General features: G+C 30.4%; 1 protein-coding gene across 1 annotated transcript in view; it reads left to right on the top strand.

Moving 5' to 3' along the window:
- Window positions 1-16,351, top strand: part of LOC142326320 (lymphocyte-specific helicase-like) — a 68,121-nt gene that overhangs the window by 13,512 nt on the left and 38,258 nt on the right. Inside the window, exons 6-8 of the mRNA XM_075368725.1 lie at window positions 3,992-4,174; window positions 8,933-9,382; window positions 11,858-12,016. Of these exons, the coding sequence (XP_075224840.1) occupies window positions 3,992-4,174; window positions 8,933-9,382; window positions 11,858-12,016 (792 nt within the window). The remainder of the gene's footprint in view (window positions 1-3,991; window positions 4,175-8,932; window positions 9,383-11,857; window positions 12,017-16,351) is intronic.

Raw genomic sequence — 16,351 nt, 5'->3', positions numbered from 1 at the left:
AAAGATATTTACAATATTTTAATAGAAAATTGGTTTCCATCAACATATAACCAAGTGTCGATATAACTTAGTGGGGGACTGCTATGCTAGAATTGTCAAAAAAAAAAATTGTAAACAAGTATAATTATACCATTAGTATCATCAAATATCTTCTATGTAAAATGTACATATCACAATTTGTATGCAATCTTCTACTTTCTTTTTATTAGCATGAAAATAGGAAAAAGGAAAGTTTTTCCAAACAATAAAAATGTGCCATTCTAATATGTTGCTTAGCTTACAATTGATCAACACTTGTGATGTTTTTTTGCAAAAGATGTGTTTTGTGATAAATTTGATACTGTTGGAATCATTAGCGTAACATAAATTTGATTATAATGATTTGAAATTGGAAGAAATTGATGGAGATGGATGTAGATTTAAAATTATTTTATGAATTAAAAGACTTTTGGAATTTTAGTTAATCATGATTCCCACAGACAGGAAAAGTCAGTAAATATCAGGTAATATTCTCTTCGGAAAAATTGCAAAAAATTTCAGAGAATTAAATTTTTGTTATGAATTAAGATTGTTATTAATAAAGTATTTTTTAAATAATGCCAAAATGTATTTGATAAACTTTACCAGCATCAGGAATTGGCGACCCCATTGCCCAACACATTGCAACTCTACAGGTTTGTTCAAAAAAGACTGAACATTTTTAATTATACACCAGTGGAGATATTCAGTGAAAAGTGGTTGGTAGCATTGTGTTCCGTATAACCTCCTTTGTAACCACCACATGTTCTTGGATTGTTGATATCTAATTAGTTTTCGTGTTATTATCAGAGTGCTACATGTTTAAGTGTTAGTAGTGATTTCTGTAATGTGCAATTTTTTGTTGATTGAACTTTCATCAACATTGGCTTGTTCAAGGAGTTGCCAGCAATTGTCCACTCAATGTTCTTTCTGCTGTTTGGACATCAAATTCGATTCACAATGTTGTAATAAGTTATCCTTACATTCATGTGAAGATATCAGTACAGCTTTTATAATTATGTATAGCATCAAACTTTCAGCTGAGCTACTTTACTCTTTTATCATTAATCATGGCCTTGCACCGTACTTTGATGGCATTCTGCAAATATGCTAGAATGGTAATTACAAAATATTTTTCAAGTAAATGTTAATAATGTTTGTTTTCTGTACAAAATATGTTTTCTGTTCTGTTTGTTTTCTTATCTGTATTACTTTTATAGTCAGTGATTTTAGTTTTCCTAAAAGTTGTTATACATACATTCTTTGTTAATTGAAATCTGTGCTTCTTGCATTTTTATGCAAACCAAGTTTTAAATATTGTTTCTTTTTTACTTTGCAGAATAATGTAGGCTAGTTTTTGTGAAAAATTTTAGATATCTTAGGTGCAAGCCAATTATTTTTAAAAATTGCTCTAGTTAGTTTTTATTTCTTATCTGTGTTACCATGATTGTTCATGGTAAAAACAAGTTTTATGAAAAAATCTTATTAAATATTGTTAGTTTTTTTGTTTTACTATGTAATTTACTGAAAATTTATCACAAGAAATAGCCCAAATGTAAAAAATTGTTAAAAAATAGTTTAAAAATGAATATAATTATAAATAATAAAGAAAAAAATATGAGTTTGGCAACTATGGGGATGTTGAAGGCTGCAAAAAAATAAAATACCTATATATTTTGGGGAATAAATGGGAATAGCTTAACATTATTGGAGTCAAAAAATTTTTACTAAATTGATCAGAAAACTCAGTAAGTCCGGGAAAAATGAATCTTAAAATTTGGTGGGAACCCTCCTGTTTTCTCTTGATTACAATGCGTTATTAACTTTTACAAATTTATCTCAATGGTTATAGTATAGTTCAGTTGAGGTTTGTACTTAGAATGAGAGAACTGCCATTCTACATGTGCTTTCATAAGATAATTTCAAATCTATGTCCATTTTATTTTGTTTTTTTTTGCGATTAATCAAATTCTCATCAGATCCTAGAATGTGCTTTTGCAAACAATGCCATGGGTATTTTTAAATTCATTTGATTGATCTGTTACTCGGCAGAGTGATAAAATAAGGGTTAGGTGAATGACATACTAAAATATAACAGTTTTATTGATGTCATTATTTATAGCTGCCTAAATTTTACTTTTCCAAAAATCTCCTTAAACCCCTTTTTTTTATACCAACGAAAAGAGAATGGAAAATGACATACTAGTGTTGTATATATTTTACCCTGAAAAGAAAAAATGTTTTTACAAATTTTTTTTTTTTGACAGTAAAATCAACCTCAAATTATATTGTGTGATAGTCATTAAAGAAAATTGATGCAAAATCAAAGAAAGTTAATTATCATTATTAAGTAAACTTAGGAAAATACTAAACTAAGGTCAGAGATAATTACATCTGTTTATTGAACTGGAATATGTGTGAGGTATGAGGCATTAAGGAAACTGCTGATGGTGCCTGATAAGACATTTAGCAGATGGTGCGTCAAACAAAATCGTGACAAGATTATCCTCTTTTTAGTTGATTTTACCAATAAATCCTACAAAAATGAAATACATCAATGAATCAAGAACTATATAAGCTTCAGAGAAGAATAATACGAGTATTAAAACAGAATATTTTAAAATACTAACATGTTAGTAACAAATATAATAACAAAGTTGTTATACATTCATGGCTCAGGTTATTATTCTTATATGTGATACATGAATAAATTTTAAAAATCAATATTTTTAAACTATCATTGCTCCCTGCTCCCCCTAAATATTGCCCCCAAAGTTTTTTTTTTTTTGACCACTTTTACTACTATTTACTATTTACTTATCTTACGATTAGGAAGTAAAAAAAAAAGTATTAAAAAATACACAGTATTTAAGAGGAAGAAATTGGGCAACATTTTTTTTTTTAATGGTAAGACAAACATGTATTGAGCTTAATATAAAGTGGGGGGGTTAAGTTGCAAAATTTCAGGAAGTTGATCCCAAATAAACTATACCCAGCCCCGTGGAGATATTGACCAACAAATTGCCCCTTATATGTGTCAAATTTAATCAAAATTAGATTATTCAGTCAAACGTTTTTTTTTTCTTTTTCCTGTTTAGCCTCCGGTAACTACTGTTTAGAGAATTCTTCAGAGGATGAATGAGAATGATATGTATGAGTGTAAATGAAGTGTAGTCTTGTATATTCTCAGTTCGACCATTCCGTAATATGTGGTTAATTGAAACCCAACCACCAAAGAACACCGGTATCCACGATCTAGTATTCAAATCTGTGTAAAAATAACTGGCTTTACTAGGACTTGAACGCTGTAACTCTCGACTTCCAAATCAGCTGATTTGGGAAGACGCCGTTAACCACTAGACCAACCCGGTGGGTCTCAGTCAAAAGTTATTACAGTCAAACATTACCCCCGTTTTTGCTTTTTTTGGGGTCCTTAGGACATGAAATGTCGAAATGCCATACACCATTTTTAACTGATTGGTACCAATCTTTCTTTATTGCATAGCTCTAGAGCTATGATGCTAATAATATACATAATTTTTTTTAAAAGAGATTTAAAGTACAGGTTTAAAATCCAAAAGTATTGTGGTTTCTATCCAAAAAATAATTTTTAAGATCTCTTGTAATAGAAGCAAAGCTCTAAAATTTGATTGTCTTTCTTTCTTGTTTGATTTTTAGGAATTTAACATATGAATATGTTCAGTGGATTGAAATTGAATGAATGGATTTACACCTAAGTTATTTAACTCCCACTTATGAAATATCTGTTCACTAAATTTCTGTATGATGATAGTTTACACTATAACCTGATAGAATTGAGCAAAAGAAATGGACAGTATGATTCAAATTTTCTTGGTTTATGCCTCCATAAGAATAGAGCATAATATTGCAGATGAGGCTATTCTGTATTGTAATCATACTTTGACTAATGTTTTTTCCTGTTTCATATTTTATGACTGTTTCTTTGTTATAGCTGATTTTTGAAAATGGATTAAATGGGATATTGGCTGATGAAATGGGATTAGGAAAAACAATTCAGGTCATTGGTCTTATTTGTTTCTTAATAGAAAAAGGCATAAAAGGTCCGTATCTAATTGTTGCGCCTTTATCTACACTCAGCAATTGGATATTGGAATTTGAAAAATTTGCTCCTCAGGCAAGTAATTAACTATTTATGAGTTACTTCATTTTTAGTTGATACTGTAAGGAGTTATAATATTTAGTTTTCTGATTTTTACAATGATTTGGAATTAAATTAATATAAATATTTGTGAGTTAACAATGTGACATTGTTCAAAAAGTTGGTTAACCTTTGCTCTCAGTTTGATAGTAATAATTTTAGAGAGAAGGTACCTTTTTCTGTATCAGAGGACTCTGCGACCCAATATCTTATTAGTTTGTTAAATTATTTGTAAGTTGGAGTATAGTAATACTGCATTAAAAATACAGTAATATCTTAATTTCATGTAATTTAAAGATTTACGTGTTCATTACTGTGGTTCACATGTAATCTTTAATTTTTTTTTTAATTAAAAATTTGGTCAAGTAGATGATTTCAAAAAACATTTTGTTTGTCATAACTGTTGCTAAAGTATCAGACTTTTATATAGATCTGGAAACGTGCAGGAAGATCAACAAAAATTGCCCTTCATCAACAGCTTGTCAACATCTGGATCAAAGAACTGCCAGAACACTGGACGACAGCCGTCATTCATCCACTACACAAAAAAGGGAACAAAACAGACCCTCACAATTAACAAAAAAATTTCCTACACACAACATACAAAATTCTTTCAAGAATTATCATCAACAGGATCAGTTCACAACTTTATAAAGAACTCTAAGACTACCAGGGAGGTTTCAGACCCTGGAGGAGATGTGAAGATCATGAGTCTGAAGCTAATAATGGATTATAACAGGATAAGTAGTGGAGGCGTGGTGATAACATTTGTAGATTTCAAGAAAGCTTATGACTGCAACCACAGAGAATTCGTACTAAAAATTCTAAAACACCTCGGACTACATATAAATTAATAAATATGATAAAACTGGCCCTCAAAAACACTAAATCAAAGGTAAAATTCAGAGGCGAGTTCTTGGAACCATTTTATATCAAAACAGAAGTGCGCCAAGGTGGTGGGATTTCACTGCTACTATTCAACTGCGCTCTAGAAATGGTAATGAGGAAATTGCTCAAAAAATGTCCTCTAAAAGTAAAAATAGGCCAAAAAATCAGAACAAACTGTCTCTGTTTCGCAAACGACTTGGCCCTGCTAGCAAACAACATCAACGAAGCCAAATCACAGATATTAGAACTCCAAAATATTGCAAATAAAATTGGCATCAAAATATCATTGAGAAAGACAAAAATTATGCCCCAAAAACCAACACGATTAAAAGAAGTAAACATAAGTGGTAATAAAATCAAAATAGTAATCACATACCTCAGAGAAATAGTAACAAAAAACCTCAATTCAAATAAGAAGAAATAAGCTAGCCAAAGCTAAAAAATTAACCTGGTACATGTACAATAAAAAATGCCTATCAATAAATGCAAAAATAAGACACTACAAAATACTTATAAAACCAGAAACTACATTTGCAGCAGAAAAACTCTTCCACCTGAATGAATAATCAAAGACAGACAGACTCTAGAAAATCAAAAGAAGAATTGGAAGAACCTGCATCAATAAAGAGTACCAGAAAGTTGGGAAGTGATGGATTGTGCCAGACAGTCGCATACAAAGTGTTAGAACCCATCACTGATACCACACGTAAGAGGAGACTAGGATTCTTTGGACATATTTTGAGGATGCAAGATTCAAGACTTCTGAAACAATTTACAATACAATCTTAACTCGAAAAACACCAAGACAGGATGCAAGTGGATCAGAAAAATAAGAAAGGATCTGAAGGAAATTGGCCTTACACCAGAAGACACCACAGATAAGATAAAATTAAACAAGAAAATCAAGAAGAAAAACACTCACAAGAAAAAACTTATGAACATTTTCAACAGTAAAAGGTACAAAGATCAGAACATATGAAAAAGAACTGGGAGAACTGCAAGACCCAAACAGCCCCATTGAAGGGACTTGAATAATGGACTGACTAAAGTGATCCTATGTGATCATAAAAAAAAACTAAATAAATTATTGCTGAGTGATAATTATTGCATAATGCCTAACGATATATGGCCTGATGACATTCTGATATTTAAAATACTCAAGACTGTTGGTTTAAAAATTTGCACTAATGTATCCCAAAAGTAGAAATTTTATATTTGAATTACTTGAAAATTTTTTGAACCGGTAATAATGCATATTCCTGGATTCCAGAGAGTAGCTCACACCTAGTACTAATCTGTATTCCTTTTCTTATTTTTATCAATTAAGATGCCTTGTTTTTTAGAAACTTTTAACCAGGAAGAAATGCATATTCCTGGATTCTAAACAGTGTAGCTCATACCTAGTAATATTCTGTATTATTCCACTGTTTTTCTTCTCTTATTTTTATCCATTTACCCTTTTGTGTTAATTGTGAATAATTTTTTATACATATGCATCTTTGTAGTCCTATCTATAAAAAAAATCTTAGTGTTGTAGTTCTTCTGTGTGGGATGGTAATGGACTTTCAGCCATTGTGTTAGCAAGTATATGACGGACATCATGTTCTTTGGAAAAGCTACTTTATATACTATGTGTATTATAATAGTAGTCCTATCTATAAAAAAAATCTTAGTGTTTTAGTTCTTCTGTGTGGGATGGTAATGGACTTTCAGCCATTGTGTTAGCAAGTATATGACGGACATCATGTTCTTTGGAAAAGCTACTTTATATAATATGTGTATTATAATATTGTATTATAATTGTGACAAACTAATAATAAAAACTAAAGTCTTACTAATTAAAACTGAAATTTTATTAGTGTATTTTTAATAAACAAAAATTCTGAAATGGCTGGCTCTAATAAAATTAACGACCTTAGTAATAATAGTAATCCTCTGAAAAAATACCCATGATGAATTTTAAAAAAAATTTTTTTAAATATGCTCAAATGAAAAAAAATAACAGATTATTATAACATAAATTAGTAAGGAATAAAATGAATTGAAAATGCTTGAATGTATAATTTATGTGTTTGACCAACCAAAAAGACATGCAGTAACTGTCACAAATCTGCTTATATATTCATGCATTGAAGGAAAATATTGCAGTAAAGAATGAAAAAATCATTTTCAGTTTTTTAAATTTTGACTTTTTGAAGTCTGCTAAATTGAAGATTTAAGGGTTTTGTAAGTTGATGATGGTTAGTTGTTTCTTTAATTTGACAGTGACCTCAAAAAGAAATTTAAAGAATTGCTAAAGTATATATAATTTTAATAATCTGTTTTCATATCAGACTTTACTTGTGAAAAATTCAGTCATTCTGTTGCAGATTTTTTTTTTTACTGATTTCTTCCATTACAAAGGGTTATCAGAATAAATTAATTTTAAGAACTTGAAATGGAACAAGAAAAAGTTTCTTATTGGTGGTATAAATGAGCATCAATTTGTTAATACAGATTGTTATGTCTTTGGGCTAAATATTTGTTTTTTATTTAAGGACTAAACTAAAAATATGAAGCTTCATGGTTAAAATATGTTTTTATTTTTATTTAGTTTTGATTTTTTTCTAAAAAAATATTCAATGAAAGGTCAACATAACACATGAACTCAAGTAAATTTTATATGAGAAGCTGCTTTGGTCTATTAAGGTGCTGGTGTAAGAAGAATGGTATCTCATTGAACATTAAAAAGTAATTGCATCAAATTTCTGTTATGGGGTAATGTGCAGAAAAATTTGGTGGTGAAATACCATAGTCTTTCATGACTGGAGTTGGCGTTGTAAATGTGAAATAATTGAACAGTTATGTGTTATATTTTTGAGTTTGACTATTGATGCTAATTTATCTTGTGAAAAGTTATATAACTAATCTTTAAAAAGATCATAACGTTAGAAAATGTTATACTTAAAGTTGGTTGAATCCAGACTTGACACAGTGTTGAATGTCAGGTAGGAGTTAATTTAATAAAATTCATATAAGAATAATTTTGTGAATACCTGACAGTTTCTTCTTTTCCACTTTTTAAGAGAATTATTTAAACTGTTGCCATCGAGATATTTATATTTTTCATCAGGAATGGTGAAGGAGAATCTCTGTTATTTTATTATAAAAAAAGTAAATAAATGCTATTTAACCAAAGAGTAACGTTTTCATAGATATTGTTTATATGTTGCATGTAAAACTTAATTATTTATCAAAAAATATAAAGGATGTAGTAATTTAATTTTGTTTAAAAAAAAATAATTAAAGAACTGGTTATTTCAGTAGAGTGGAAAGAATCTTTTTTGTAATATTGTCTGGTTTATTTTTTTATATGTTAGTAGTTCTTTACCTATTATGTTTTATTGTTGCTTATTATTCTACAGAGCATAAATATTATCCATTTTGTATTAAATTAAATTTTCAGTAAATATCATTTTGTCAATACCTCTGTTGTTAGTATTTAAATTGTTACAGATCATATTGTATCTTTCTCTTGAATGATATAAAAAAATATGGTAGATATTCCGCAAGTGCTTTTTCTTGGTGATATTTTCATAATTAGTTGTGGCTATAAACAATATTTATATTGTATTATACACTTAACTAGTAACTTAATGTTCATATTAGAATTAAGACATGATAGTGATCTTAAATACAAATTCTCCTGTATTTAGATCTTTCAAAAAATTATTTGTTGGAAAATTTATTATTTTTATTTGTAATTAAATATCATTAAATTAGTACTACTTAAGCTTTCAAAATTTAAAATTTACTTTGCAGTTTATTGATTTCAAAGAGATGTGTATATATATAATTTTTTTACAGGTCCCAGTAGTTCTTTTCCATGGAACACAACAACAACGTAAAACACTTCATAGAGCCTTATGTAAATTTCATAAAGTGGGTGAATTTGTTACAAGACCGGTTGTTGTGACATCTTATGAAGTGCCACTGAGAGAAACTCCAATATTGACAAGCATAGCCTGGGATTATGTCATAGTTGATGAAGGTCATAGAATAAAAAATGCCAATAGTTATCTATCTAGAGTACTTAGATCGATCAAGTCAAACAATCGACTTCTATTAACTGGTACACCATTGCAAAATAATTTAACTGAATTATGGAGTTTACTTAATTTCCTTTTACCAGAATTATTTGATGATTTATCTACATTTGAAGCTTGGTTTGATGTTCAAGAAATGGAAAAAGCTGAAGGTGCTGAAAAAATTATCCAGCAAGAACGAGAACAAAAAGTTATATCTACTTTGCATCAGGTTTGTTGCTTAAATCTTTTAGTGTTTATTTTACAATGAATACTAATAATACTGTTTACTAAATGTATGTTTCATAGCAAAGCAAAGGTTTTTAATGTAGTTTAAGAGTTTGAGGGTTACAATTATTTATTGTTAAGATACTATGCAAAATGAGGCGCACTGTTTTGTCATTGTCTGCTATTAAGAAATGATATTGCAAAGTTCCTGGACTAAGTCTAAAAAATTAATTTGCTTTCTTCCCCCATTACCCCATTCAAAATAGTCTCCTTGGAACATGTGCAATCACATTGATTTCATCACCTGTTCCCCTCTTAAAAAGTATTGGCAAAATCCCTTTTCTAGAGGCCATCCAGCGCTGCCTGTAAAGTTTTTTTTGTCTTCTGCAATCTTGAGAGTAGCTAGATCTAGATAGCGAGAGCAGGTTATCATGTTCTTCATTAAAAAAAAATGTTTTGAGGAAAGTTGTGCAGGCGCATTGTCAGGTGGAAACACAATTCTGTTTTTCACTATTGGGGTGTTTTTTTGACCCACATATTCTCTCAACTGTCAAAATACCACAATAAAGGCAGTATACTGTGTAACACTAAAGGAACAACTATTAGCAAATAATGGCCTTGATTGTGATTTTGAGCTGATGCTCCTTCTGTCTTGGTAATTGGAATGACTTATTTTGTCTTCAGATTGTAGCTGTAAACCCAATTTTCATTTCAGTTAAGACTGCAGAGTTAAAGTAGTCTCTTTTTGTAGCCTTGTCATCGAAGCTTATGAAACTCATCAACATGCTGCTTTTTTATTGAATGAAGTTGCAAATTTTGCAGATGTTTAAATTTTCAGTTAAAACTTTTTGGAATGATATCATTTTCAAGTGACATTCTACTGGCATTGAAGTGAGCATACTACTCAAAAGCCCCAAAAATGTATGTAAAAAATTTGACGTAATGTATTTTTTAAAAGCCCCAAAAAGCATTCCAAAAGTCCCAATTTCTGGTTTATAAAATTAAACACAAAATTTTTAAGTAGGTCAGTTCAAATGTATTGTTTATCGCAGAAGAGCGATAACACAAGGTTATAAAATTGAGTGTCTAGATTGAGCATGTGTAAAATGTAATGTCACTTGTTTAACTAATAGAGTAATTGGGATTAATGACCTCTTAGTGTTCTGTACAGTAATGGCGCAGATGTATAGTTGCTCAGAATACAGTGTGGGAACATTCCAATACTGCCTTGTAATTTCCTCATTGTGAAATATTTTAATTATTAAATAAATTTTTTTTGTGAAGTTTGTCTGAGAAGTATCATTATGGAGAAAAACATATTTTTATTGAGTAATATAATAACCTTTTTTATTTGAGCTGACCACTTTGTAAATTAGTTAATTCCTATTGAATTCATGTTCATATCAGACGTTTGATGATAATTAAAAATCTGTAAGAGTAGTATAATTAAATTGTTACAATTACATGTTTCTGCTGGGCTCTAGGCAACTTACAAAATAACCTTAGCTTAGGAGTCACCATGAAGAAATTGTTCTTTGCAGTTTTCAGTTGGGACACCTATTATATTGTTTTATTTAGTGAATATTCCAGTATACCTTCTAGATAACTGATGTATCAGTTTCACAAGTCCTCCGTCAGTGTGCACATTATGCACTAACATAAGAGATTCAAGCTGGTTCACAGAATTGATGTTATTTATGGATGATTAATAGCCAAAATACAAATTTTTTGATAGTCATTAGACTACTTAATTTCTTTCACAGTTTTAGTATCCTTTGTATTTCAGCTTTAAAAAAATTATATTTATTTACGTTTAACCCTTCATTTTGTTAATATTTTTTCTGTATGATTGATTGATTGATTCTATATTTTATACACCTGTTTTAGGTATTATAAATACAAGGTGTAAATACTAGTGCAGTATTGTTTCATTTATGTTTGGGTGATTTGTCCAGTGAAGAAGTGACAGTTTTTGTGATATGGGCTTGTTATACAAAGTCTTAGTAGTACCACAGAAGAGTCCTTGGCAAAGTGTAATGCCCAGTTCCTTCTCTGTCATTAAAACTATACATTATGTAAATAATGTTTGATATAATGGCCGAATCAAAATATTATCAATAGTTTTAATTTCAATCATGGTTTTGATTTACTACTATTAATCAACCAGTTTTGTGGTTGGAAAGAAACTAATTTTTCTCAATGATAAAACACATCAAACAGTTAACATCAGACCAGTCATTAATAAAGCTTACTAACATTTTATTGCTAAATAATGGTACTTCTGTTTATTAACTATACTAAACAGATGAAAATATCCAGTTGATAAAATATTTAATTTTAAATTCATTATTTGGAGCTGTTTGGTCAGTTCTGTTGTGTGATAATTTATAAGTATAATTATAGGCAAAATGGATAGAATTTTGTTTTTATTTTTTTTCTTATGTACATATGGAAATGATTTTTTTTTATTTTATTTTAGATTCTATTTCCATTTCTTCTGAGGAGAATAAAGACAGATGTAATTTTAGATTTCCCACCCAAGAAAGAAGTAATGGTATTCTGTCCGATGACATCTGTACAAATGGAAATGTATAAAGTGATAGTTGATAAATCAATAGCCAGCCTTGTTAATGTTCCAGTAAGTATATTAAGTGATAATGTTCTTTTTTTTTTAATTTTAATTTGTATTTGCTGCACAATTACTTTCATTATACTTCCCTCCTCATTATCAAAAGCATGGAACAACAACCTTCATCTTACATCCCTTCACATTTCTCCATCAAAAATGGAAAAAATTTCTTGATCAGCTGATTATGTTTTGAGCATTTTTAAGTTTAAAACACTTGAAGTTACCTTTCCTTTCCCTATTCTGTTCAGATGTCCAAAGCATCTCACAATCTTCTTCCTTTGCTAAATCTCATGTTGCTTTTATTTTTGCCCTATTTATTATTTATTCTTGAAGCTTCCCAGGAATTTCATATCACATCACATGGTATTTCATATATCTGAGCCATTACCATTCTCTTATCAATTTTCCATTGGAATAAAAAATAACATTAACTAGGAAAATTTCATATATGGAATGTAAAAATCATAAATTTAGACTATTTTATCATTATTTTGTAACTTTTTAGTTAGAATAAAAAATATATTGGCACAAATTTGTTGAATATGGACCATATTATTTTTACTGATCAGTAGTTCTGGGGTTGCTATTAACTTCCTGAACTTTTTAATTGTTATTTTTAATGTTGGAAATAATCTCATCATTATGGAAAGCATATTTTATCACTGTACCATCTAATTTATCTTAATTATTCAATAGTAGGCTTAAGTTTTTATATTCATTTCTTTGTTAGCATAGCGTTTCTTTGTTACTGGGGTTAACGCTGGTTGCTTGATTATACAAATACTGCCATGTAAACATGTTCAACATGTTAAAACCCTTATTCACAACTTTGATAGAATAACATTTATGGAGTTACTAGATTACAATTATGATAGGGAGTACCATGGTGATAATAGAGACTGAGAAAAAAGAGCATCTTTCTTTACCTGCCTCACCACTTATTTCCTGGCTTGCATCAGCAGTATTGATGACATATTCAAATTGAATCCAATTTTCGCAGCAGTTGTGTTAAGCGAATTAAGATTCAACTGAAAATAGATACGGAGGAGAGGGATTTATTCTGAAAAGGACGGTTTACAATAAAAGATACATTTTTCAATAAGCTGAAATATTAAAAATATTAATTTACATATTCTCTCTCTCTCTCTCTCTCTCTCTCTCTATATATATATATATATATATATTCTTTTTTGCCTTTAAGTACAGTGTTTGAACTTGAATGTTTCATGATTTTGCAATCCCAAGTTGTCTACTTCTTTTTCCAAAATCTCTTCGTTCTTTGACTGTTACTGTTTCCTTTTTTCTGTCCACTTTGACTGTTTCTGTTTTCTCTTTCACTTCAAATTTCATGTTTCATAATTTTGTTTCTAACTTTCTTCTTTCTCCTATCATTTCCCTGTTGATCTCTGCTTGTCTTTGGTCCTCTTGTATTTCATGATGCCTGTTTGTTTTCATGATTGAGCTGTTCACTACATCAAAGATTCTTTTCATGAGTCTGTTGTTCATTTGCTGTATTGCCTGTAGAATGTAATTTGTGTTTTCTGATCATGTCTGTGAGTGTGTTGGTTCGTTCATATATTTTTTTGGTTGGTCTCATCCATCTCTCTGTATGGCTCCAAGAAAGTTTTTAAGTATTTTCTCTTTCTGTGATGCCTGATGCTTCAATTGTGGTAGTTTCTGATGTGTACAGTGCTTCCAGTAGCACAACTTTTTTGTAGTGTCTGAATTTTGCCTGACTATATATACTCACTTGTTATAGTGCGACTATGTGAGTCTGTATGCTTTCTGAAGTTTTTCTGTACTTTCCATGTTGCCTTGTTTGTTCCTCCCATTTGTAGGAGAGGTTATTTCTCTAACATGAAGACTGTTTCATTGTACAAAATTTTATTCTGAAAACTTTATAAATATTTTCTATTTCTCTTAAACTACATACCTTATACTACTTCTCTGTATAATCACCACATGAATTAAGACATTTATCATAGGATACACCAGCTTCAATATACCTTCATTGTATTCTTCTGCCGCCAGTCCATTTAGCCTCTGATTAACAGTATTTTTAAGTTCATCACCTGTGAATTGCTTACCATTCAATTTTCCCAGACAAATGGTAATGAGAAGGAGCTAAGTCCAGACTATTTGGTGGGGACTGTAAATTTCCTATCCAGATGTTCTCGGTAAATCACATGACAGAACCATAACATGTAGATGTACATTTTCATGCAGCAGGATGATGTCAGTCAGCCGCCCACATCACTGATATTGAATGGCATGCTTTAACTTACGCAATATGCTTCTGTATTCATAGTCGTTTTCCTTGTGGCATGAAATCAATCAGCAGTATTCCAAACCAATCCCAAAAGAGTGTAGCCATCAGTTGGCGTCCAAATGGCTGTGGCTTGACCTTTCTTGGTCCAGTTGAGAGGATTATGCCATTCACTTGCTGCCGTATTCTCTCTGGTGTCAAAAAAATCCATGTTTCATCGCCAGTAACAATTTAATTAAGGAACTCATTACCTTTTTCTGTTTAGTGCATCAAAAATTCCAAAAAAATTTTGAGACATTCCATTAAGATGTGCGCAAACCTTTCTGAAGCCTAAATGGTCATGAACAGTGCAACCGATAACAGCTCTAAAACATCATGAAAAAGAAGTGCCAGGTCGAAAATTGTTGAACAACGATCTTTTCTGATTTCATCATGCATATTAATTCTGTTATCTCTAAACCTTTTACACCATTCTCAAACATTTTCATTCATTACATTATCGCTGTACACAGCAACCAACTGCCTATGAATTTCAGCTGGCTTAACGTTTTGATGGTTTAAAAAACATTATGACTCCATGTATTTCAGAATTGGCAGCAGCATCAATTTTCCTATTTATTTTATAACGTAATAACTCACACATAATCAAAGGTATACTACAATGTGACAATTTACAGACAACAATGCAATGTGTACATTACTAGTGTGATCATGAACGACAAAGGTTCGCCAATTTTAAGGAGAGAAATTTCCCAGCAGTCTTTACTTAGATATTTGTATATAGTTCCCTAGGTACCTGGATTTTTCTACTCTTTCTGTATTTTGTGAATATGGTTTTTGAGTAGTTTTGCCTTTCCATGCTTGTGTTTTCTCATATGATATTTGTAACCCCGTTTTGGCAACGATTTCATGTAAAAGTTCCAGTACTTCATGTGCTTCCTGTCTTGTTGCAGAATATTACCAGGTCATCTGCAAATGACAGGTATCTGATGATTGTTTTGGTAACTTGTGTTCTTCTCAGATGTATCCTATTGACATGTTTTTCCCACAGTTTGATAATTTTGTCCAATACCACGTTGAATAACAATGGTGAGAGCATCTAACTCTTGTTTGTATCTCAAATTATGTTAAAAATTCCCCCATGAATTTTATCTTGACATAATGCTCATTAGTGTCTATTCTACTGAGTGTTCTTGTTTTTCCATCTGTCTAGCCTTGAAGAGTGTTCTCAAGTTCCGTATCTGTTCGGCGCATGATTTTTCTTTTCCGAAGCCTGCCTGATATTCACCTAACTTTGATTTACCTCTGGCTCTCTCTCTCTCTCTCTCTCTCTCTCTATATATATATATATACTGGATTATAAGATGGCTGCAGCTTTACACTGCATATCTGAGAGATATTGGAGGCTGAAAGAAAAAGAAAAAGTTTTTACATAGTTAAAAAAAGAATCTGTATTATGGTAGGTTTTTAATTTTTATCATCTTGGATCCACTGTATGAATCAAAAAATTATTCATCTTACTTTTTTTAAGTAGGAAGGTGGACATACGATACATGATGTTGGTTTATCTTCAAATAACAATGCCTTTTTTAAGTGAAACCAAAAGAATAACTCTGTTGATGTATGGGTTTGAGTTCACCCTTTACAAGAGGTATGTGATTTATCTAATAACTGATTTCCAAACAGAAAACCAATATGTTAATCAACTGTGATCAAGACAGTACAGCGATTTGAAGAAATCTGTACAGTAAATAATTGTCCTCACCACTGGTAAACCAAGAACTGTCAAGTAATGCAGTCATTAGATGTATATATTGCAGACCTTTGTTGAAGGCCCCCTCATTCATCTATTCGGAAAGCTGTTGTCCAACATGACATCAGTTATTTTTTCATTTAAAAAAATTCTTAAAACAAATAAATTTCACCTTAATAAGCTACACCTGGTGCAAGAACTTTGGAAGATTATTTTAATCGCTGAGTTGAGTGTTGTGGTATTATAATGCAAAAATTAGACATAAAGCAAAAACAGTTATTATAATAGCAAAACTGCTGTTATTGGAGCAATAATAATACCAGAT

Source organism: Lycorma delicatula, chromosome 6 (assembly GCF_047948215.1).
Source record: "Lycorma delicatula isolate Av1 chromosome 6, ASM4794821v1, whole genome shotgun sequence".
Taxonomy (NCBI): Eukaryota; Metazoa; Arthropoda; class Insecta; order Hemiptera; family Fulgoridae; genus Lycorma; species Lycorma delicatula.
Note: the sequence above shows the minus strand (reverse complement) of the source record. Positions and strands in the feature narration are given on the sequence as shown.